The 23,846-nt window shown below is 38.7% G+C and overlaps 1 protein-coding gene across 1 annotated transcript; it reads left to right on the top strand.

Moving 5' to 3' along the window:
* Positions 1-227: 227 nt before the first annotated feature.
* LOC105054232 (HIPL1 protein) lies at positions 228-22,735 on the top strand. The gene is given in 8 exon segments (XM_010935709.4): positions 228-511; positions 613-770; positions 14,970-15,516; positions 15,519-15,739; positions 15,846-16,062; positions 19,852-20,030; positions 21,796-22,037; positions 22,115-22,735. Coding segments are annotated over 8 exon segments (2,040 nt in total). The 5' UTR covers positions 228-435; the 3' UTR covers positions 22,515-22,735.
* The last annotated feature ends 1,111 nt before the right edge of the window (positions 22,736-23,846 follow it).

The following is a 23,846-nucleotide window of genomic DNA, read 5'->3' as shown; positions in this document are numbered from 1 at the left end:
GCCACCGCGGTCAAACTTCCCAGCTCCCATCTCCACCGGGCCCACTCCACCATCATCTTGATTTGTTTTCATTACTAAACAAACAGATAAATATAGCACCAAATGTAACGAAATGACCCACCATTGCCTCTCACCCACCCATCGCTACCAAAGTTTAAATTTTATCGCCAGCTCTTTCTGCGTCCAAGCTCTCTTTTTTTAGTTGTATGCGACCTTTACTACCCGGAGTGCTTCTCCACTCCTCTTCTCTCTCTACCACTGCGCCACAAGAAGCACGTTGTTTTCTCTCTTTTTTTTTGTTCGGTCAAACCTATCGGGCCATGGATATCTTCCTCTCCTCTTCTCGCTTTTCGCAAAACCAGCTCTCATATCTTCTTAGGCCCGACAAATGGTCAACGTAGCCTCTCGTCTGGACCGAGCTTGAGAGAGGCGACGATGAGTTCCCTTCTCCTCCTCCTATTCTTCCTCCTTATTCCGGGCTATTCCGCTCTTCCCTTGTGCACCGATTCGAGTGGGTTTCTTCTTATTCTTCTATCCTGCTATGTTTTTCATACTTCTCCACTGGGTTTGGAGTGGATAATTGACGGTTTAGTTTATTATGTTTGGGGGAAGGGGCGCCGGTGACGCTGAAGAAGCCGCTGAGCTTCTGCTCTTACAATGGGAGCAGCTGCTGCAACGCCACGGATGACTCGGCGCTCGAGAAGCAGTTCAAGTCCATGAACATCTCGAACTCGGCTTGCGCCGCGGTGGTCAAGTCCATCCTCTGCACGGTAAATTCCGAGTTCTAATTGGCTGCCATCTCTTGAATTTTGAAGGCCATTTCTTGACATTTTGACCGAAATGAGCTTGTAACTAATTTGAATGACTTTTATTGGACAGTATTTCTTGAATTTTCTTGAATTGCTATTTTAAGATGGGATTGGAGTTGGATTAATGGCTGGACTGATTAACATGGACCTCAGATGAAATAGATGTCGGAAGATTTAGATTTATTCATCAGCTACGGTGATTTATTCTTTGTTATCAAGACAAAGATCAAGTATTGTTCGATTAAGTTTTTGTACCCGTGGGCATATGTCTTTGCTTTGATTGATTGGAATTGAAGTGCTGAAAGGAAATTTTAAATTATGCAATTTTCTTATGATTGTTGCTTATGAATCCTGTTTAAAGTTCATTTGTCTTAAATTTCCTTTTGGTAATGAGCGTAAGCAATACCATCACTAACAAATTTTACTGATGTAGGTCTTACCTTGCTTACCCATGACAGGCTGTGGTTATATTACTACTGTATTTTACATTTTACTGTGCTGATGTGTTACTTTCTTTTTGAATGTTGAAATTTTAGATTTTCTCTTTATCAAGACCGTCTTTAGTCAGCTTTGGGAGACTCATGAGAAAGAACTCAGATCTGCAAAACTTTTACATCCTTGATGCTGTCATTACTTATGCATAGCATTTGCTTACAGATGATGTAAGAAGGGTGAGCATAGTTAGCAGATTTACCAAACGGTAAATCTAGTACAATTTAACATTTCTTTGACAATAATATTTGAAACTTAGAAATCTATTTAACATGCTTTCAAATGCGCAAGGCAGTGGAGCTGGTCTTATCCTCACCAACTCCGAAGGGGTTATATCTGAATATGCTCTTCAGTTCAATTTTAAAGCTTCCAATAATCAAGCTGAATATGAAGCGTTTTTAATTGATTTAAAAATTATTAGAGAGCTCGATATCGACGGTCTGAAGATCTTCACCGACTCACAATTAATTGCTGAACAAGTCAAGGGTGAATTTGAAGCTCGAGACCCTATTATGATGAAGTATCTTCAGAAGGTGAAAGATCTAACTTCAACATTAAAATATTTTGAAATCTTTCACATATCAAGGACAGAGAATGCTCGAGCCGACGCATTTTCATGACTCGCAACCTCTTCTTTCAACTCACTGGGTCAGACATTCGTAGAATGTCTTGAACAGCTGAGCATTGATAAAGTCGAGGAAGTGCTACAACTCACTGATGAACCAAGTTGGATGGACCCGATCGTCCAGTACTTGATTGATGGAACTCTTCCTACGGATTCTCAAAAGCCAAGCGACTCAGATGGACGGCCTCTCAATACATTTTAATGAATGGTCATCTATATAAGAGGTCGTTCTCTCTTCCTTTACTGAAGTGTTTAGGGTCAACAGATGCCGACTATGTACTCAGGGAGGTTCACGAAGAGATTTGTGAAAATCATTTGGGGGGCAAATCTCTAGCTTACAAGATTCTACGACGAAGATACTATTGGCCCACTATGAAAAAAGATGCAGCTGAACTTGTCCGAAGGTGTAAACCATGTCAGAGATATGCAAATATGCAACACCAAACGGCAAGTCAGTTGACATCAATTGTTGCACCATAACCCTTTGCACAATGGAGAATCGACATACTCGGTCCTTTCTCTCCGACATCTGACCAGAGGAAGTTCATAGTGGTCGCTATCGATTACTTCACCAAGTGGGTAGAAGCTGAATTTCTGGTACAAATTATTGAGAGTAAGATGGAAGACTTCATTCAGAAATCGATCATATGCAGATTCGGTTTGCCACACACCATCATTACAGACAATGGTCGGCAATTCGATAATCAGAGTTTTAAAGAGTTCTGTGTAAAATTTCATATTACACAAACTTACATCAGTCGGCCATTCACAGTCCAATAGAGAAGTGGAGTAACAAACCGAATGATTTTACATAGACTCAAGACCAGACTGAATGAAGCTAAAGGCCTTTGGATGGAAGAACTATATCCGATCTTATGGGCATACCGAACGACTCCTCGCATATCAATTGAAGAATCATCATTTAATTTGGTTTATGGAACAGAAGCGATGATCCCACTCGAGATTAGATTACCATCAGCAAGGGTAGAACAATACTATGAGCTGAGCAATTCAGAATGTCAGAGAGTCGACTTAGAGCTACTTTCAGAAGTCCGACAGCAAGCTCAAGTTCGGATAGCAGCATATCGGCAAAGAGTAGCCCGGTATTATAATGCAAAAGTTAAACCAAAGGTCTTTCGTCCGAAGATTTGGTCTTAAGGAAAGCAGAAGTCTCAAGACCTCTCGATCAAGAAAAATTGTCTCCAAACTGGGAGGGATCTTACAGAATAATCGAAACACTGCGATCGGACGTATATCGGCTGAAAACTCTTGAAGGATCATCTATTCCCCGAACATAGAATGCTGATAATTTGAAAATGTATTATTAATAAAGTTGTCTATATATACACTAGCCGGAATGAAACATTGCATTTCAAAATCACAAGTTTCAGTCAACTGTGAAGTCATAATGGATCGACGAATAGATGGTCAATTCATCGACTATCGACTATATTTTGATTTTTCATTGTAAAAATTGACGCATCGACTATATTCTTGCTTTCATTGTAAAAATCACGATACCAACTGTCTCGGTACCAAACATATCTCGGTTTTCCACTGTAAAAATTGATCATAGTCGAATGACTATTATGCCGACTTAGTATTAACTAAGCGGAATGCTATGCCAATACGATCAAGGTTGGATTGAAATTATACCGACTCGACTACAGTTGGTCGAAAGATATTCGACTTGCCATCGATTATCAAATAACTTGACGTACTAACTCGACTAAGGTAGGACTCAGGGTATTCAACTTATGATCGTTTATCCTAATACTTACAAGTACGTCAAATAGATATGTGACTAACTGATGATTCTACAACTACTATTGAATGTTTGGCTTATCGATCGATATTCGAAAGTTAAACAATTACTCAACTATTGTCGAACGTTCGGTTTACTGATCGATATTCAACTACTCTACGACATTATACACACAAAAAGAGAGTTGGTACTTAGGAAAAATTGTATTCATTTTATTAAAAAGAAGGATTACAAAAGTGGACTGAAGTCCGATTACAAGTATTTGCTTATAAAAAGCAAAAATTACACCGATCACTGGTCGCCATCTTCGTCTCTTTGCTCCGGAGTGGCATCAGGGACTTGGACGACTTTCAGTGCTGTCAGTGTCCTCTCTTGAGTCGGCGCCGCATCCTCTTCAGCAGCTTCATCTTCTGGTACTGGAGAGACGACGCTGCTCAAGTCGAGGTCCGGATATAATTTTTCGATTGCATCCCGATCGTCCTCATACCCGACACAGTAGGAAGCGAACTCGCCTTTGAGGATCTCTTCTTTGAACTCCTCCAATTTCTTGAAGTCCTCGATTGCTCGGTTCAGAGCCTCCCTCGCCGACTCTGCCTCCGCCCTAGCCAATTCTGCATCGATTTTTGCGGAAGACGATTCTTCATCGGCCAGTGCCAACCTTTCCAGACTGGTTCAATGTCGCTCACGCTCGGCTTCGAGTTCAAGAATGCATCCGTCTCTTTCTCGTCAAAGCCGATGGATGGAATGTTTCTTGCTCTTGATCCGCAATTCAAGAGCCGAGATATTTTGACGAGCCGAATCAAGTTTGGCTCCAAATAGTTGAAGGTTGATGGACAGGTGGGAGATTTTCTCCTGGAGCTTCGCCTTCCGCTCGATCACAACCCGAAGTTGCTCAAAGGCAGCCGCCTTCTCAGCATCAGCGGTCGCTATCTTATTCATCCATATCCAACAGAAGTCGGCAACCTTCCCGTAGCCGGCCTTCAGGTCGAACATATCATGCGCCAACTGCAAGCAGAAGACAAGTCGGATCAGATAAAAAAAAAAGTACAAAGGAAGACTTATCCCGAGTATCATCGGATAGAAAGAAGAGAACATCTGGACCATAGTTCTATTCTTTCAGTTCTCTCGATCGATCGGAAGAAAAGCGGCCTGGATGAGCCGTCTAGTCAACATTGGATTGGCCAAAGCCGACTCATCTTTAGAAAGTCGGATGTCGAAATGAACTGTCTGACCCGCAGACGTTGCATCATCCGTCGGAGTCACTGACGTCTTTCCCCGATTTCCTGTCGACGGCCCCACATTTGAAAGCACGAGAAAGCTTGAACTTGATTGCGCCAAAGAAACTCCCGCTGAAGGAGCGATCGGTGCAACTACAAACTATTTAGGTTCGGCTGTGGCCTCCACCTCGGCTCGAACCTCAGTTGGTGGAGCTACCGATGTTGCTCCGGCAGTCTCCTCTTCTCTCGCCGCCCCTTCTTCAGCAGACGGCACATTGGGGAGTGTTATCGGAGCCAACAGCACCAAAACTGGCTCGAAAACCGACATCGATGGTACGTCAGATTTCCTCACCGGTACGGATGTAGATGCCCGACCCTTCTTCGGTGGTCGGGAGGGTCCAGCTTCGGACGCCGCTGCCCTCTTCCTGGCAGCATGCTGGCGAATATCGACGGTCGATACTCGCACCCTCGGCTGCATTCCTGCAATCAGAATAAAAGGTTAGCACAGTTCATAAACGAACAAAACCAAAAGAAACTGACCGACTATGTGCTATACCTAGAGAAGTGATCGAACTGAGGCCGGCATCGTAGAGAGCTTGTTCGATCATTAGCTCTCTCTGCGGTGGGACCGCCATATCCTTCAATCGATGGAAGTCCTCCCGATCGTCGACCTCCACCTGGCTGTTATCGTTGGGGCCGGTCCTTGGATTGCCCCAGTAGGATGGAAAGCCCTATGGAAGAGAAGAAGAAACAAAAAAGAACTGGTTCTTCCATCTATGGATAGACGATGGAAGATCGGTAAGGAAGGAAAGGCCCTTCTTTGGGTTGAAAACCACAAACCCTTGGCCTTTGGGTGGGGACGGAGAACAAAAAAGCAACGAAAAAGGGAGGGACGAGATTTAGTTGGTATTAACCGACATAATAAAGCAAAGCTGATTATTAGGCGAACCGAATTCGGTGCCAGCTGGGCAGGACAAAAATCATAGTAATCCAAAATATTCCGAACGAACTCAGGAATCAAAAAGCGAAGATCTGCTAGGAGGTCTTCAACACAGAAAGCCACCTAGTCCGAAGGAGGGGAGTTCATCCGACCATCGGCATTAGGTGCAAAAAATTGATATTGCTCCGGGATACGATATTGTTCTCGAAGCCGCTCAACATTCGGTTCTGAAAGTGAAGAAGCCTCCATTTCTGGACTCGATGGGGAGTCGTCAGTCGGATTCTTCGACTGACCATCTCGAGAGGAAGAAGCCCTAACCATGAAAGAAGAAGACTAAAGAAAACAAAAAGGACCCAAGAAGGAAGGACGCTTAATCTAAAAGCTGAAAACAAAAAGGTCTGGTGCTGGGGCGATCCTCCGACAGAATTTTTACAGCAAAAAAGATCAAATGAAAAGTGAAAGGCTGGCCGAAAATGACTCTAGGATCCTTCAATATTCAGGATGAAAGCAATCAAATTAGAGTATCATCAGATGACGACACGTGACAACATCTGGACCAACCATTGATTGGATGGTTCGACGCATCTGCCCCAGATCATGCCACCTCACCATCATCCGCGTGAACAGCTCCGACCCAATGACATTCAGACACATGGTCAAAATCTACTTGTCAGAGTCATATTGTCTGGCGTCGAATCATCTTTCTGAAACGACGTTCGATACAGACGTCTGGTACCGAATTGTCCTATCGATATAACAGCTCAATAATGATTTTACAACCACAGAAACGATAAAATGGCCGAAGAACCCTCATACTCAAGTGACTAACAATCAAGTCAGGACTCGAGGTGACATGTGACAACTCTCTTCGTCCAATGTGACAGGTCACGTGATGAAATACATGTCAAGTCACCTTGGACTTGGGAGTAGGGGGCAACTGTTGGGACAAGTCAGCCGACCCCCGACTCCGACTCTACATTGGCCGCACAAGCACGCTATGCTGACTCATAGTCGGTTGATCGACCGACAGTCGGCTATTATCAACCAACAACAAGCGACTTGATCAACCTTTGATCGAAGATCATCGGCATATCAGGGTTACCAGTCGATGGTCATTCGGATCTTCTACCGACTTACTGCTACCGACCGACATATAGTCGGCCTATCTGCTCAACATATCTTAACCGCTGTGAACTGTGATAACCCGGCCCAATTGGGCCCAAAACCAGTTCAAAGCCCACACGAAAAAAAAAATAAAGGAAAAACAGAGCAGGAAGACTCCCGATCGGAGTCTTCCTCTTCTCCGATCAAGAATCGGAGTCCTAGGGCCATTAAAAGACCCTAGGACGAACCTTATAAGAAACCCCCCTCTCTCCTCTATGGGTAGATCCTTCAGCCACCGACGATTGCCGGAGTTTTTCTTCGATTTTCCCGTTTGAAGCCTCGGCCTCTCGACCTGTGCTCGCCTCGATTTCACGCCGGTGGGGGTCACAGGAGCTTGTGGAAAGGTCTTCTTTCTCTCCCTTCTTTTCCGTGCTTGTGAGCACGATGGCCGGCGACGGGTGTCGCCGGATTTAGTTGGAGAAGGAAACCCCCTGTTCACCGCCTCTTTCCTTTGATTTTCCGACGCCGACGGTCTCGCCGACCGCCGGCTCTGGTCTCTCAGAACCCGGGGGGGTCGGCCGTTGCCGCTGGCCACCACCGGCCATGTTATGGCCTTGATCGGCCGATCAAGGCACGGGGACCTCAAGGTCCCCTGTTTCGGCCCAATGAAAGCCTGGGAAGAAGAAGAAAAGAAAAGAAAAGAAAAGAAAAAGGAAAAAGAAAAAGAAAAGAAAAAGGAAAAAAAAAAGAAAAACAAAGAAAATGCAAAATAGAAAAATAAAAAAAAATAATAAGAAAAGAGAAAATTTTCCTCTCTCCCCTCCTTTTCCCTCTTTCTCTCTCTTTCTCTCTCTCTATTGTCTCTCTCTAAAAAGAAAAAGAAAAAAAAAAATATATATATAATAAAAAAAATATATGTGAGAGAAAGTTTTTCTCATCTCTCTCTTAAGTCTTTCTCTCTCTAGAATTAGATTTCTCTCTACCTTCTCTCTACATTTTCTCTCTCTAAATTTTCTTCCTATTTTCTCTCTCTAGATCTTTTTATCTCTCATTATGGATTTTGTCTCTCTAGGGTCATTCTCTCTCTCTGATTGCATCACAGATCCTAGGATAAATTTGAGATGAAAATATGATGATCTGAGACTGCTCCAAAATTCGTGCAGTAGATTGGATCCCGATCCGATCCTTATTTGAAATTGATAATATCAATCATGGTTAATCCATATTAAGTCACCCTGATATGACCTCCGATGATCTCAGTCATGATTGCCACTTTTGAAGGATACGAAGATTCTCTCTCCACTTTCTCTCTCTACTTTCTCTCTCATGACCGACTTTCTCTCTCTAAAAAAGGTCTATGAATCCTGTATCAAGTCATGCCTTCATCTTTTAGAAGCTTATATTGACTCTAACAAGATAATCTGAAGTTGCTTTGATATCCGTGCTGTATGTCAACCTCATCTGATCGTATCAAAGATCTTTCAAATTTATTATTAAAGAACCCTATTGATTGATCTTGACTTTAATTCGATCTGTGCCTCACGATTTCTTGATCAAGTCACTTGAATCTGACTCTCAGATAAAAGATCCTAAATTGCCCTGGTATCTGGATGGTCCGACACATCCGGTCAACGGTCCTCTTTCCTTATGATTTAATCTTATTATATTTATAGAATAGGAATTGATAATGATTTGATATTTTAAATAGGATTAGCTGATTCTTCTAACGAGATCTGAAGATCTAAGATGAACGAGGTAAGTGGATTTTAAGCTCCTTATTTATTTTGAAATGATCATGCTTTTATGTAAAGAATTGCTATTGATAAAATCATAATTTTTCATAAAATAAGAATCGGCATATGTGATATGAAAAAGCATGTTTTATTATGAGCATTGATTTCATGAATATGTCTTATGAAAATAGCATGATTATGAAGTATGAATTTCATTGTTTTTCCATCTATGTATATGTATGCTTTAAGAAAAAGATATAAAGATTTCAAAGGCTCTCAGATGGCTATGAATGAATCTCTTCGGGAAGGTCGACATCTGGAGCTAGCATCCACACGAAATATGGCCCTGCCAGCGGGTATAAAGTTGGCACATGAATTAAGAACTCTGTCGATTAAGAAACATGGCCCTGTCACGGGTATAATAGTGACCTTAGCAAGAATGTCTGTGAGCAATGTTTTGAAACATGACATGAATACATGATGAAAATGATTTATGATTCATGATTGTGAAATATACATGATTTATGCATGCATGATAAGTTTATAACTTGTTTTGTTATATGCTTTATGAAATGCTTTATTTTGCATTATCTATTATTTTCTAAATATTGCATTATCATGAAACACTTATGTTTGATCCGATAAGGAAGCGCAAGTTCTACTTACTGGGCTAGTGTAGCTCATATTCTTGTTGTTTTCTTTTTGTTTGAACAGAGAAATAAGGTTAGAATCGGCAAAAGGAATCCAAGCTTGAAGATCGGCATAGCAAGCTGAAAAATTTGACAACAGAAGTTTAATTTATTTTATAATCATGAATTTATAGTTATTTATGAATGTTGAGATTCGGGTTAGTATTTGCTTTTGGATTTAGATGCTCTGAACCAATATTGGTTCGATTATTTGATGAATAATAGAATTGAATTTTTTTTATTTGACGGATTTTAGATGATTATGATGGATTGGCTTCGTGTTATCGTGGGCTCCATCTCTCGATAGCATGGCCGTGTTATGTCCCGGATTTGGGGCGTGACATTTTATGGTATCAGAGCCTAGGTTATAATCTTTGGAGATTATGATATAAATAATATAAATGATTAGGATATGATAGAATAATATCAGAGCTTAGGTTTAAGATCATTGAGATTATAAAGTGATATCAAAATTTTATGTATGATCAATAGGATGTGACCGAGTGGAGTATAATGGATAACATCAGAGCTTAAGATTATGATCATTAAGGACCTGATAGAATGATATAAAGTTTAGGTTATGATCACTAGAAAATATGACTTAAGTGGTATTTGAGCTTAAGGTTATCATTATTCGGGATTGTGACTTTAATGATATTTGAATTTGAGGCTAAGATCATGAGGAACATGATAGATATAAAAGAAAGGATTCAATAATTTGATTTCGAATCAATAGGTATTATGATGAAATTTATGCATAAGTGGCATATGAGGTCTATAATAGAATTGACGAGTTATATCATAGATTTCAATTAGCAAGGTTGACCTGAGTACGAGAAGTGCTGACCCTAGAATGTAGTGGGAGGTATTGATATATTATGTTGGGTATATTCGATGACATTGGAATGCTAAACCTATATGGATAAAAGACATGATAACTTTGCTGATTTTGATTTCTTTGCAAAGAAAAGTTGGGTTGGAAGTTGTCTAAATGATTGTAAAGTAAATCGAAGGTTAACTCAAATTAATTTAGACATATTGGATTTTGAGGAGTGGTGAAGCTTATGTAATAAGTTCAAGCATAGAAGGTGGATGACGATTTAATTTTGATGAGCTATGCCTAAGAGATAGTAATGACAAGAAAATCTTAAATTTTACCCTAAATTGTATATGAAATCTGAAAGTTGGATCTAACTTTGATTGATTTAATATACAAAGATATTTTTGATAGACTTAAATAATTTGATAAATTGAGATCAGAGTGCGCAGCAAAAGCATGGTGGTCTGAATTGATTAGAAATATTAATCCTTTAAAGCAAAAGATATTATGAAATACGTTAGTTGTAAATAAGGAAGGATTTTACTGATAATAAATGGATGTTAGAAAAAAAATTTTTTTTTTTCTTTTCCTCCGAATTATTGATCGAAAAGAGCAAGTTTTAAGACGGCGTATCATTCCGTATGTAAAGATTCATTGGAGTAATCATAAAGAGAAAGAGGCTACTTGGGAGCTTGAAGACGATATGAAGACGAGATATCCACACTTATGTGAAAATGAAGGTATGTTAAATTTCGAGGATGAAATTTTTTTTTAGGGGGGTAGAATGTGATAACCCGGCCCAATTGGGCCCAAAACCAGTTCAAAGCCCACACGAAAAAAAAAAAATAAAGGAAAAACAGAGCAGGAAGACTCCCGATCGGAGTCTTCCTCTTCTCCGATCAAGAATCGGAGTCCTAGGGCCATTAAAGACTCTAGGACGAACCCTATAAGAAACCCCCCTCTCTCCTCTATGGGTAGATCCTTCAGCCACCGACGATTGCCGGAGTTTTTCTTCGATTTTCCGTTTGAAGCCGCGGCCTCTCGACCTGTGCTCGCCTCGATTTCACGCCGGTGGGGGTCACCGGAGCTTGTGGAAAGGTCTTCTTTCTCTCCCTTCTTTTTCGTGCCTGTGAGCACGATGGCCGGCGACGGGTGTCGCCGGATTTAGTTAGAGAAGGAAACCCCCTGTTCACCGCCTCTTTCCTCTGATTTTCCGGCGCCGACGGTCTCGCGACCGCCGGCTTTGGTCTCTCCGAACCCGGGGGGTCGGCCGTTGCCGCTGGCCACCACCGGCCATGTTATGGCCTTGATCGGCCGATCAAGGCACGGGGACCTCAAGGTCCCCTGTTTCGGCCCAATGAAAGCCCGGGAAGAAGAAGAAAAGAAAAAAAAAGAAAAGAAAAAGGAAAAAGAAAAAGAAAAGAAAAAGGAAAAAAAAAAGAAAAACAAAGAAAATGCAAAATAGAAAAATAAAAAAAAAATAATAAGAAAAGAGAAAATTTTCCTCTCTCCCCTTTTTTTCCCTCTTTCTCTCTCTCTATTGTCTCTCTCTAAAAAGAAAAAGAAAAAGAAAAAGAAAAAAAATATATATATATAATAAAAAAAAATATATGTGAGAGAAAGTTTTTTTCATCTCTCTCTTAAGTCTTTCTCTCTCTATAATTCTCTCTACTTTTCTCTCTCTAAATTTTCTTCCTATTTTCTCTCTTAGATCTTTTTATCTCTCATTATGGATTTTGTCTCTCTAGGGTCATTCTCTCTCTCTGATTGCATCACAGACCCTAAGATAAATTTGAGATGAAAATATGATGATCTGAGACTGCTCCAAAATTCGTGCAGTAGATTGGATCCCGATCCGATCCTTATTTGAAATTGATAATATCAATCATGGTTAATCCATATTAAGTCACCCTGATATGACCTCCGATGATCTCAGTCATGATTGCCACTTTTGAAGGATACGAAGATTCTCTCTCCACTTTCTCTCTCTACTTTCTCTCTCATGACCGACTTTCTCTTCTAAAAAAGGTCTATGAATCCTGTATCAAGTCATGCCTTCATCTTTTAGAAGCTTATATTGACTCTAACAAGATGATCTGAAGTTGCTTTGATATCCGTGCTGTATGTCAACCTCATCTGATCGTATCAAAGATCTTTCAAATTTATTATTAAAGAACCCTATTGATTGATCTTGACTTTAATTCGATCTGTGCCTCACGATTTCTTGATCAAGTCACTTGAATCTGACTCTCAGATAAAAGATCCTAAATTGCCCTGGTATCTGGATGGTCGACACATCCGGTCAACGGTCTCTTTCCTTATGATTTAATCTTATTATATTTATAGAATAGGAATTGATAATGATTTGATATTTTAAATAGGATTAGCTGATTCTTCTAACGAGATCTGAAGATCTAAGATGAACGAGGTAAGTGGATTTTAAGCTCCTTATTTATTTTGAAATGATCATGCTTTTATGTAAAGAATTGCTATTGATAAAATCATAATTTTTCATAAAATAAGGATCGGCATATGTGATATGAAAAAGCATGTTTTATTATGAGCATTGATTTCATGAATATGTCTTATGAAAATAGCATGATTATGAAGTATGAATTTCATTGTTTTTCCATCTATGTATATGTATGCTTTAAGAAAAAGATATAAAGATTTCAAAGGCTCTCAGATGGCTATGAATGAATCCCTTCGGGAAGGTCGACATCCGGAGCTAGCATCCACACAAACATGGCCCTACCAGCGGATATAAAGTTAGCACATGAATTAAGAACTCTGTCGATTAAGAAACATGGCCCTGTCACGGGTATAATAGTGACCTTAGCAAGAATGTCTGTGAGCAATGTTTTGAAACATGACATGAATACATGATGAAAATGATTTATGATTCATGATTGTGAAATATACATGATTTATGCATGCATGATAAGTTTATAACTTGTTTTGTTATATGCTTTATGAAATGCTTTATTTTGCATTATCTATTATTTTCTAAATATTGCATTATCATGAAAACTTATGTTTGATCCGATAAGAAGCGCAAGTTCTACTTACTGGGCTAGTGTAGCTCATATTCTTGTTGTTTTCTTTTTGTTTGAACAGAGAAATAAGGTTAGAATCGGCAAAAGGAATCCAACTTGAAGATCGGCATAGCAAGTTGAAAAATTTGACAACAGAAGTTTAATTTATTTTATAATCATGAATTTATAGTTATTTATGAATGTTGAGATTCGGGTTAGTATTTGCTTTTGGATTTAGATGCTCTGAACCAATATTGGTTCGATTATTTGATGAATAATAGAATTGAATTTTTTTTATTTGACGGATTTTAGATGATTATGATGGATTGGCTTCGTGTTATCGTGGGCTCCATCCCTCGATAGCATGGTCGTGTTATGTCCCGGATTTGGCCGCACAAGCACGCTATGCTGACTCATAGTCGGTTGATCGACCGACAGTCGGCTATTATCAACCAACAACAAGCGACTTGATCAACCTTTGATCGAAGATCATCGGCATATCAGGGTTACCAGTCGATGGTCATTCGGATCTTCTACCGACTTACTGCTACCGACCGACATATAGTCGGCCTATCTGCTCAACATATCTTAACCGCTGTGAACGGTTATCGATTATGTGTCACGGCAATAAATAGCCCACTAACTCCATGATTATGGTCCGATAATCTAGCGCCATAACAAGTGAAACCACATGCTCGACAGTTACATCAGAATCATCTATAAAAGGGGTTGAGTAGCACCGGTAAGGGCAATTTCTGAGTCAAGACTCTGCTACTTATTTTATCTACTGTTCACCAACTTCTCTCTGACTTAAGCATCGGAGGGTCCCCGCCAGACACAACTCCGGTTTGTGAGGATTTGATCTTGTAGGTGCTCTTCATCGACGACAGGCGATAAGGAGTTGGTTGCAACACATTTCACATTGCATGAAATGAAATGCAAAAGATAGAGTCAGATGCATATTCACATCTCTAATTTGGCAGGAGGGACAAAAGGTGATATGGAGAATGATGAAGAGGGAAAATCTGAACTAAGTTTATATATTTGATTTATGATTTTTAATATTGTAAAGTAAAGAATACTAAAAGATAACAAGGTAAATCATAAGCGATTTATTAATTCTTGATGTCACTGTTGATCTTGTTTGATGTTTATGTTGAAAAGTATAATGCTACAATGATGTTAATGCTTAAATAGATCCTGAAAAGTGGCTCCACCTATGATATATAAGACTATCCATTGCCTTAAGTACAATCGAAGGGATAATAGCTTGGGGATGCAAGATAGGTGACATTTCACCCTTTTTTTTTCACGTGTGAGCATGTGGGTGTGTGTGTATAATGTTCGTGCACTTAACCAAGCTCCAGAAACTACAAAAGCCTGCTTTTAATGTAACTGGGGTGGGTCTGACTTATTGTTTAAAGAGTCCAAGTCCTCCATTATTTTAAATCTGAAGTACAGTTGTTTGATAAGTTTCTAAATATTTACCACTTGTCTGCTTGCTGATAGATGTTCCATACAGATTCTTTGAGCTGGACATGATATTTCCAGTAAAACTGGATTCATCTAGATCCATGGAAGATGTAATTGTATATAAATCAGTTTCCAAGTTGTTAAGTTAATTTTGTCAATCTGATGTACTCTTATATGTGAACAATTGTATATTAAACCATCGCTATTTAGTTCGGTGCATCTAATCCATTGGAAGATGTTTATCTGGCAATCCCTATTCTTTTGCAGAAATGTGATCCATTTTCAGCTGAGCTATTCAATATCAAACAAAAGATTCAAACTGTTCCTGTTTTGTGCAACTCTACTGCTTCAACAAACTCTACCCTGTCGAAGGAATCTACAACAGACTTCTGTACCCAGGTCTGGGATACTTGCAAAGATGTACCTGTATGGAATTCTCCATTTGCTGGATTACCAGTTTCTTCATCCAAACTTACTGATATCTGGCAATCAAAAAGTGACTTTTGTACGGCATTTGGAGGATCATCTGGTGATGAGTCAGTATGTTTTGATGGTAAATCAGTTTCATTTAACAGTACAACCGATTCAGCCACTCCTAAAGGATTGTGTCTTGAGAGAATTGGAAATGGATCTTACATTGACATGGTAGCTCACCCTGATGGGTCTAATCGTGTCTTCTTTGCTAACCAAGCTGGGAAGATATGGTTGGCAACTGTTCCAGAACAGGGATCTGGGGGAACATTGGAACTTGATGAATCGAACCCTTTTCTTGATTTGACCGATGAAGTTCATGTTGATACTCAGCTTGGGCTAATGATCTGGCATTTCATCCAAACTTCACAACCAATGGGCGTTTTTTTGTTTCATACAATTGTGATAAAGTTCAATCAGCAAGCTGTTCTGGAAGATGTTCATGTAATTCTGATGTGGGCTGTGACCCTTCAAAGCTTGGTTCTGACAATGGTGCCCAACCATGCCAATATCAAAATGTTGTTGCAGAGTATACTGCAAATGGTTCTTCATCAACACCTTCTACGGTAAACAATTATTCCGAAGGACTGAGGATTTTTAATGGTTCACTGTTAGTTATCATTCTTGATAGAAAACATTTAGTGAAAGCTTCTTTTTATTTTCATGTTGTAGGCAACATCTGCCAACCCATCTGAAGTCAGAAGGATTTTTACCATGGGGCTTCCATTTACATCGCATCATGGAGGGCAGATCCTTTTTGGACCTGTAGATGGATATTTGTACTTTATGATGGGAGATGGAGGGAACAAAGGTGATCCTTTCAATTTTGCTCAGAACAAAAAATCTTTGCTTGGAAAAATCATGCGGCTTGATGTAAATAACATACCAAGTAAGTCTCTGGACAAAAGTATATGTGGAAGTTTCCTTTCTCACTCTTTTTATAGCATTTCTAACTGGATGGTTATTACCATATTGTTAATGCCTTAGTCCCTAGGAGTAACAACCAAGCAAGGCTTTGCATTCTTATGGTTTTACTGTTTTGTGTATTTATTATAAATGGCTAAATCAGTCACATATCATAGGGAATCTCAATCATTGTATTAGTTGGATCTTTGTGCATACATCAATACATTTTCCTTTTTCATGGCTTTAATACTTTAATTTATTAGTCATTATTAGTAAATGGAATGGCATGATCAAACTTTTGTCATTCTTCAAGTCCCGAGCAACTAAATTCCTGAATAACAGTTTTACTGCTAGAAATGACATTGTTTTTTTTTTTTTTTTTTTTAAAGCCAAGGAGTTGAATGACTACTTGAAGTAAATGAAAACAATTCCAGGTAACGCTAAAAGGAGATAAGAACATGACACCCTTATACGCTGACAGCCAAAGGTGGAATATGAGCATAGTGAGAAGTTTCTACAGAATTACGGCCAAAGCTTTTACGTGAGACTACTTATCTTTTCAGCATGTAGGAATGCCTATTAAGCATGGGCTAGTAGAAATCCTTACAGTGGCAGATGGATATCTTCATCCAAACACTAAAGTAAGAGAGAATACCAATGCGCTGCATGGTTGGTGCATGAAATGACGTATGACCATGTTGATGATAATTCTTTGCATCCTGTTTTTGGACATAACAGGATCTAGGATGTGTTGATCTTGACATACAAGAACTGAAAACTCTGCCGCATATCTCTCTAATTGCTAAATTTTTTTTCTAATCAGCATTCTTGATTCTTCAGAATTCTGATTGTCTTCAGAGTTTTTTTCTTGCTATGTTCACAATTGTATGTTTGAGGTGCCCAAAAGAAATGTTTTTACTCTTCCAAGGTCTATAGTTTGTTATGAGCCTTGGCATGGTCTCACAAGTGACATTTTCAGTCTCTAAAGTTGTTGATATGAGTTCACCTAATACATATCAACTCATTTCTTATCATAACATTTCTAACAATGCATTATTATGTGCAAATGTTAACGTACCAGACTATCTAATTTGAGTTTTTCCAATATTGTCTTTCCTTGATATTGTTTAAAAGTTAATTTCTGATTTCTAGCTGCATACATTAAGTGGGTAAAGGAACTCATGTTTGCAATTGTATTGATGAAAGACAAAAAGCACATGCAAGAGAGGGTTCATCTTTTATGTTATAATTATAAGAATTAAACGTGTATCTTGAAGACTCAACGTATGATGTTGGTATAGACTATAGAGCTATAGTTGATCCTGTCAATTGGACTTGGCCATTTGGCACCTTCTACTCACCTGAGAGGTGCCAAAGTTCACCTCTGGATGGTGGCACTCTCCACCATGTCTTGCAAAATAAATAAATGATGAATAAAATAAATTTATGCAAAATAGTTATTCAAGCATTCACGTCTCCCCATGCTGAGTTTGCTGCATGCCAGCAATATTTTCACTGGTAGGTTTGTGCATGTGGCATGCTAATGTTGCCAAATGTAGCTTTTATGACAAAGATACTTAACTGACACAAATACAACCAGGGGTTTAAGCCTCATACTAGCCCTGTCTCTGTGTGCTCCTAAAATGGTGCCACACTGGGATGGATGGTACTGTTGGGATGGACTGAAACAGTCAGTAACAATAAAAAGGATTTTTTTTTTAAAAAAAGCATCCCCGTTTGTCCCAAGTATTAGGATGCAACTTCAACAATTGGGACACATCTGAACAGTCGGGATATCCCAGTTCAAGAGAGAACTGGTGTCCCACACATCCCAATCCCATTTTCCTGTGAGAGCAGTATGATACTGAGATCCTGTCCCATTCCGGCAGGACCTAATTTGTTGGATACAACCTGTAAATGAAGTCTGAAACCTTGGATCTGATGTAACATTGAATCTGCTACTTAAGCTGCCAATAATGATGGTGCCTTCTTCAATGCTTTACATGCGGTAATATTGGTCAAGTTATGATTCTATACAAGTGAAAAATTGCATGTAGCAGGAGCAAATTAGACTATTCAGCATGTTTGGTAGCTAACTGCTGGTTTTTCAGAAATTCAGCAATATGGCCATGAGGCATGATTATGAAAATCACTCTGATGAAAATGTCAGCAAACTGTTTTTCTGTTTTGGGAGAATTTCTATTGTAAGCTTTCTAATTTTTGCGACTATTCATGAGTGCAGGTCTTTTAGTTTCTTCCACCAAACATAGTTTATCTCTGTAATGTTTTGGATTTCATTTAGTATCTCTATCACTACTTTCGGACTTCAGAAACACAAATTTTGCCCCTTAAGTGGTCCATGAGCCATTGACTCCTTGATATAGGTTAAGCGCAATTGTCCTAGTAGATTGACATTTTGTCGTTGTGCTAGTGGTGTGCTTCTGTGCGAGTTTTAGGAAATTATATTTTTTAAATAAAAAAAGAAATATTGCACACTTCCAAAACACAGTATCTTCTAGAATCTTTATGACCTAATGTAGTTCTGAAGCTTATGGTTCACAGTTACCTGTGCTTCTATACCTTTGGCGTTTCAGTTCGCACAGAAGCATAATGTACACAAAAGAATGAAGTGATTCAGTTTTTCCTTTCATTGGTACAATGCATGACATATCTGCTTATGGCAGAGCAAGGCACAAGGCATGCACCAACTTAAGAGCTTCTCCACGAGATGCATGTATCCCTCTTACAGTGTTTTTTATAACCTTCAACATATTTTGAGCTTTACCTCGAGGCATGCACTTTGTTGCCAGATTTGATAGTGTGCTGGAGCAAATGCTGATGTGGGTGCAGGGAAGTGGATACTTTAGAAACACTTATAGTAAGGAAGTGCTTAAGAACCAGGTGTGGGTTCAAGATTCTGGGAAAATTTTCAAGTGGGGCATTATCATAGATAGAATATTTGAACTACAAGGGTATGCATCAAGGCTAATGCCTTGATGAAAATATGATACGAACTATGCATCTTTTGAACAACCATTGGCTTGAAAATATGATACGAACTATGCATCTTTTGAACAACCATTGGCTACCTAAGAAAACCTCTATGTATCATAGAAACACAGAAGTTAAGGCTATACTGTAATTGTTAAATATACTTGACCACTATAATCACTGCATTATGAATGAAGGATGCCTTTCTCAGGATTTCTATGAATGGTGATATCTTTAGAATGTTTCTTATCTCTTAAGAAGGTCATATTTTGGAAATTGCTTAATGCAACAGAGTATTCTCTTGTTATTTCATTATATTTTAAGGACCAAACATGATAGCTGGCCTTCTCACTCACCAAAATATCTTTTCACTTTATTGAGACTGGATTAAGTTACAGGTCTTGCATACCCCTTTGTTGTTGTTTCTAAAGGTTTTTAGACAACCATTGTTGCTTTATAATATTGAAGTACAACTTATGAAAATGTTTTTGAATGTAGAACCTTTAATTGTAAAATTGTTGGTTGAATGCCCCTATTATTGAAGAAATACTGAAACTGCTTGCAGCTGAATAATGATTATCGAAATCAATTTGATTCCTTCTCCTTAACAGTTTAATATATGGTAAATATTTGATTTAATCTGATAATTATTGTTCTCATATGCACATTCCTCTATTTGGTATATTGGCATTTCATTTACTCTCTAAGGTGGGAAATTGAGGGAGACATTGAATCTCCACCATCCAAACTATCCTTTTTAACCTTAAATTTATAATTTTAGGTCAGAAGGAAATAAGTGATCTTGGATTATGGGGAAACTACTCTACTCCAAAGGACAATCCATCCGTCGATGATAGTGAATTGCAGCCTGAGATTTGGGCCTTGGGTCTAAGAAATCCATGGCGCTGCAGTTTTGACTTAGAAAGGCCTTCTTATTTTTTTTGTGCTGATGTCGGGGAGGTATCTTTTCTAGTTCCTTTCTGCATGGTTTAAAGATTTTTTTTTTTCCATATGCTATGTTATCATAATTTTTAGCCATTTAAAACAGCGGCATATGTCTGCTTATGATTTTTCTTTTTTTGACATACTAGATTCTTATATATGGACATTAATAGAGCAGATCATGTGTAGGTAGCAATTGACAATAGGCAGACAAAAAAAATTTCTCTGACACAAAATTGTCTGGAGTGATAACAAAACAGGTAAAAGAAAATGGTATTCACTATTCAGGATGAGTAAGAAAAAATAAAATAAAATAATGTTTCATCGCATCTTATAGAACATGTAGATTCTAGTATACTTAAATTCAAGCTGTAAAACATTGATGAGCAACTGGGAGATTTCGCTCTCTTATTGAATTTTGGTCCTTATACATGTTGAGGAGAATATAAGTACTAGGGGTAATAGTGCAAATATATCATCTACAACCAAGGCACCAGCCTTGTATATTTATACATGTACACATGCAGTAGGGTCATCAAGGTGTTGAGGGTAGAAAGAAAAGTATAACGTGGGTTGATGTCAGATATACCATAATTTTCATACTCATCCATGTAAATTCCAGTATCTCAACCTTCGAAGTAAAGCAGATTGATTAGCAATCAGATATCAAGCATAAAGTATTGTATACTGTGCCCATGTGAACCATGGTCCTGCGCAACACTTGTACCATTGGGTATTGTGCTAACACATGCATGCATGGGTGCAATATATATTCTACTCCATGCAAAAAACATACAACTGGCATGCGAGGGTATGCTACTTTTACATGGCCAACTATTTTATACTGCTTCATCAGAATGTCCTTTAACAGATTAACATATATTCCAACTAATTTATGTAAGTCCAGTATCAGAAAAATCTTGAAAGTAATGACTACAAATTTTTTAGGAGAGGTGTTTCAATTTTCTGAGGACTTTTAGAAGAGGTAAAGGATAAGCAGAGTGGTAGATCATTAACTTGGAAAATTTTACTCAAAGTAGAAATATACAATTTGAAAACATTAGAATTTTATTTACATTTCTAAGACACAACCATAAACCAACTAGAATTAATCCATAGCTACATTACGAATAAACATGCAGCATCACCAAAATTTCATGATTCTGTGGTACATCCAGATGTACTTTGATGTCCACATTCCACTTTCATAACATAATGATCCAATATGTGGTCCATATTCCACATTTATAAGATAATGACACAATTTGGCATAGACCTCTTTTCTAGTTTCAACTTATCCACTCATCAAATCTTAGGTGTAGACGCTAGACTGTTGCTTCTACATAAACAACTATCACTTAGGACCAATTGATCATTCATAACATTGTCATTTCCATGGAGGAGCATGTTGTTGATACAAGGAATAAAGAAATGCACAATTTGCTCTGTTATGAGATTACAATCAGGCTTTAAAAAATTGCCCTAAAATTTATGTTTCTTGTCCTATTTTATATCTCTTTCATGCACGTTTGGTGTTACCTTAAAGGACATCCTTTGGTATTCAAGCATTATAGCTTACTGCATTGCTCATCTACATTTTTATACTTCATCATTCGAGTATGAAATATGATGGCGCTTCCTCATCAATATATTTCTTAGACATAAAAGATATATGCATCTCCATGTCCAAAGTTGTTTTACTAAATTATTAGAACATTCTTCAATAAGTAATCTACGTTAAATTCTTTAATTGGTCTAATGAATGCAATTTATATAATCATAGGACACATACGAAGAAGTAGATCTTATCACAAAGGGTGGAAACTATGGATGGCGTGTTTATGAGGGACCTGATCTTTTCCATCCAACATGGACTCCTGGAGGGAATACATCACTTAGCTCTATAAATCCCATCTTCCCAATTATGGGATATACTCACTCAGATGTAAATACAAATGTGGGATCTGCATCGATCATCGGAGCTTTTGTCTACAGATCCATGACAGATCCGTGTATGTACGGGAGGTGAGAGGTGATCTTAAACACATAATATTAGCCTTATTTGGGTTAGTTGACCCACTGTTCTGCCTATGGAATTTCAGGTACTTGTATGCAGACTTGTATGCAGGAGCTATGTGGGCAGGTACGGAGGTCCCTGAAAGTAGTGGGAATTACAGCAGCGCCAGGATTCCTTTCAGCTGTGCCAAGGATTCTCCTATTCCTTGTGACACTGTTGCTGGAAGTCCCCTTCCATCGGTGGGCTATATTTATTCATTTGGTGAGGATAACAACAAAGATGTTTTTGTTTTGACCACAAAGGGAGTATACAGAGTTGTCCGGCCAAGCCGATGTCATTATGTCTGCTCGAAGGAGACTACCACTGATACTGGGACTCCATCCCCTGGTCCTTCCTCATCTGCATCACGGTTGGAGAACCTGCCAGGAAAACCTGTGATGTTTGTGCTTTCACTCTTCTTGCTGCTTCTCAGTTCTAACTTTTGAGCGACCGGTGAAGGAAGCCTTTCCACAAACCATCTCATGTGGATGCCAAGAATGTGGCCCTTGAATAGCTATGAGATAGGGGTGGGGCGTTCAGGTAAAATTATATTTTATATATGGACAAATGTTCCATAGTTTTGGATGACTTCTTGTGGATGGTTTTGTTGCTGTAACTTGATGCATTTGCCCATGATAATCTTATATGGAATGTTAGCTTCATTCAATCTAAATTCCAACATGACATGAAGAGCTTTAGGGGATAGAAAAGCATAAATTTAGGTTCTATAGCCTTGCTAATCTGCACAGGCATTTTTTTTGCGCCCCGGGTGGAAGCAAGTTTGCATAGGTTGCCGTTAAGCATGCAAACAATGCACGAATTGCATGATACACAAAGGCGTAAATGATACTTCCATCATCCTCTGCATCCGAGCACAACTGTTGGAAGCTCATCCATATTGTGAATCTTTTGTGGATCCCAACTTTATCGTATTTCAATATTAAACTTCATTGGTCTTGCTATCTGCATATCCTCCTCATGAAATTGCTCAGAAAGAGAGAGGGAAGTCATGAACAGAATCCACTTGCCTAGGCTATAGCACCAATCCATGCCCATCAGTCTGGCATCATGGCATGAAGATGTCTCATGTTTTCTTCAGCTTCATCTAGATCCCAACCAACTTGGCCTTGGTTTGTTTTAGCACAGCTTCAGGCTCTGCTAGGATTTTTTTTATCTATAGGATCTGTTTAGATGGTTGAATTTAAAATCTCATAGGATTTGTGAGTTGGATCAATACAACTATAAAAAAATATTGAATTAGAGATTGGGCTAAGTCCATGTCTATAATCATCTAAGACTATCTTTTATACGGGGTGATCTGAATTTCATCGGGAGAAAAAATCTTAGCAGGTCATTATTTTCTCCTTATGGGATTTGGGACAATACACTCTAAAAGTTCTTTGATATTAGGAATATAAGTCTAGCTTAGATTTTTTTTCTAGTTGCCAAGACAACCAGTTTAATTAGATTGGGCTACGATGTTTTTGTAACAACCCAAAGAACTATTATTTTAGGCCAGCCCGAATTCCATAGAAAGAAAGAAATGAGGTAAATATAGGCTAAATCTAATCCGAATTAATTGATTGTCTAAGGCTAAGGCACAATCCACAAATCCTATGGGATTTTGGGTCTAAATATCCAAATAGGGCCTTGGGGCTTGTTTAGCTAATTAGGTTAAAAAATCCTATGGAATTCATGGATTGGACCATTAGAACCTTCAAAATTATAAAGTTATAGGATTATCTAACTCAACCTATAATTTTATGATCTTGCAAGTT

Source organism: Elaeis guineensis, chromosome 2, assembly GCF_000442705.2.
Source record: "Elaeis guineensis isolate ETL-2024a chromosome 2, EG11, whole genome shotgun sequence".
Lineage (NCBI taxonomy): Eukaryota > Viridiplantae > Streptophyta > Magnoliopsida > Arecales > Arecaceae > Elaeis > Elaeis guineensis.
This window is presented reverse-complemented; position numbering and strand designations above follow the sequence as displayed.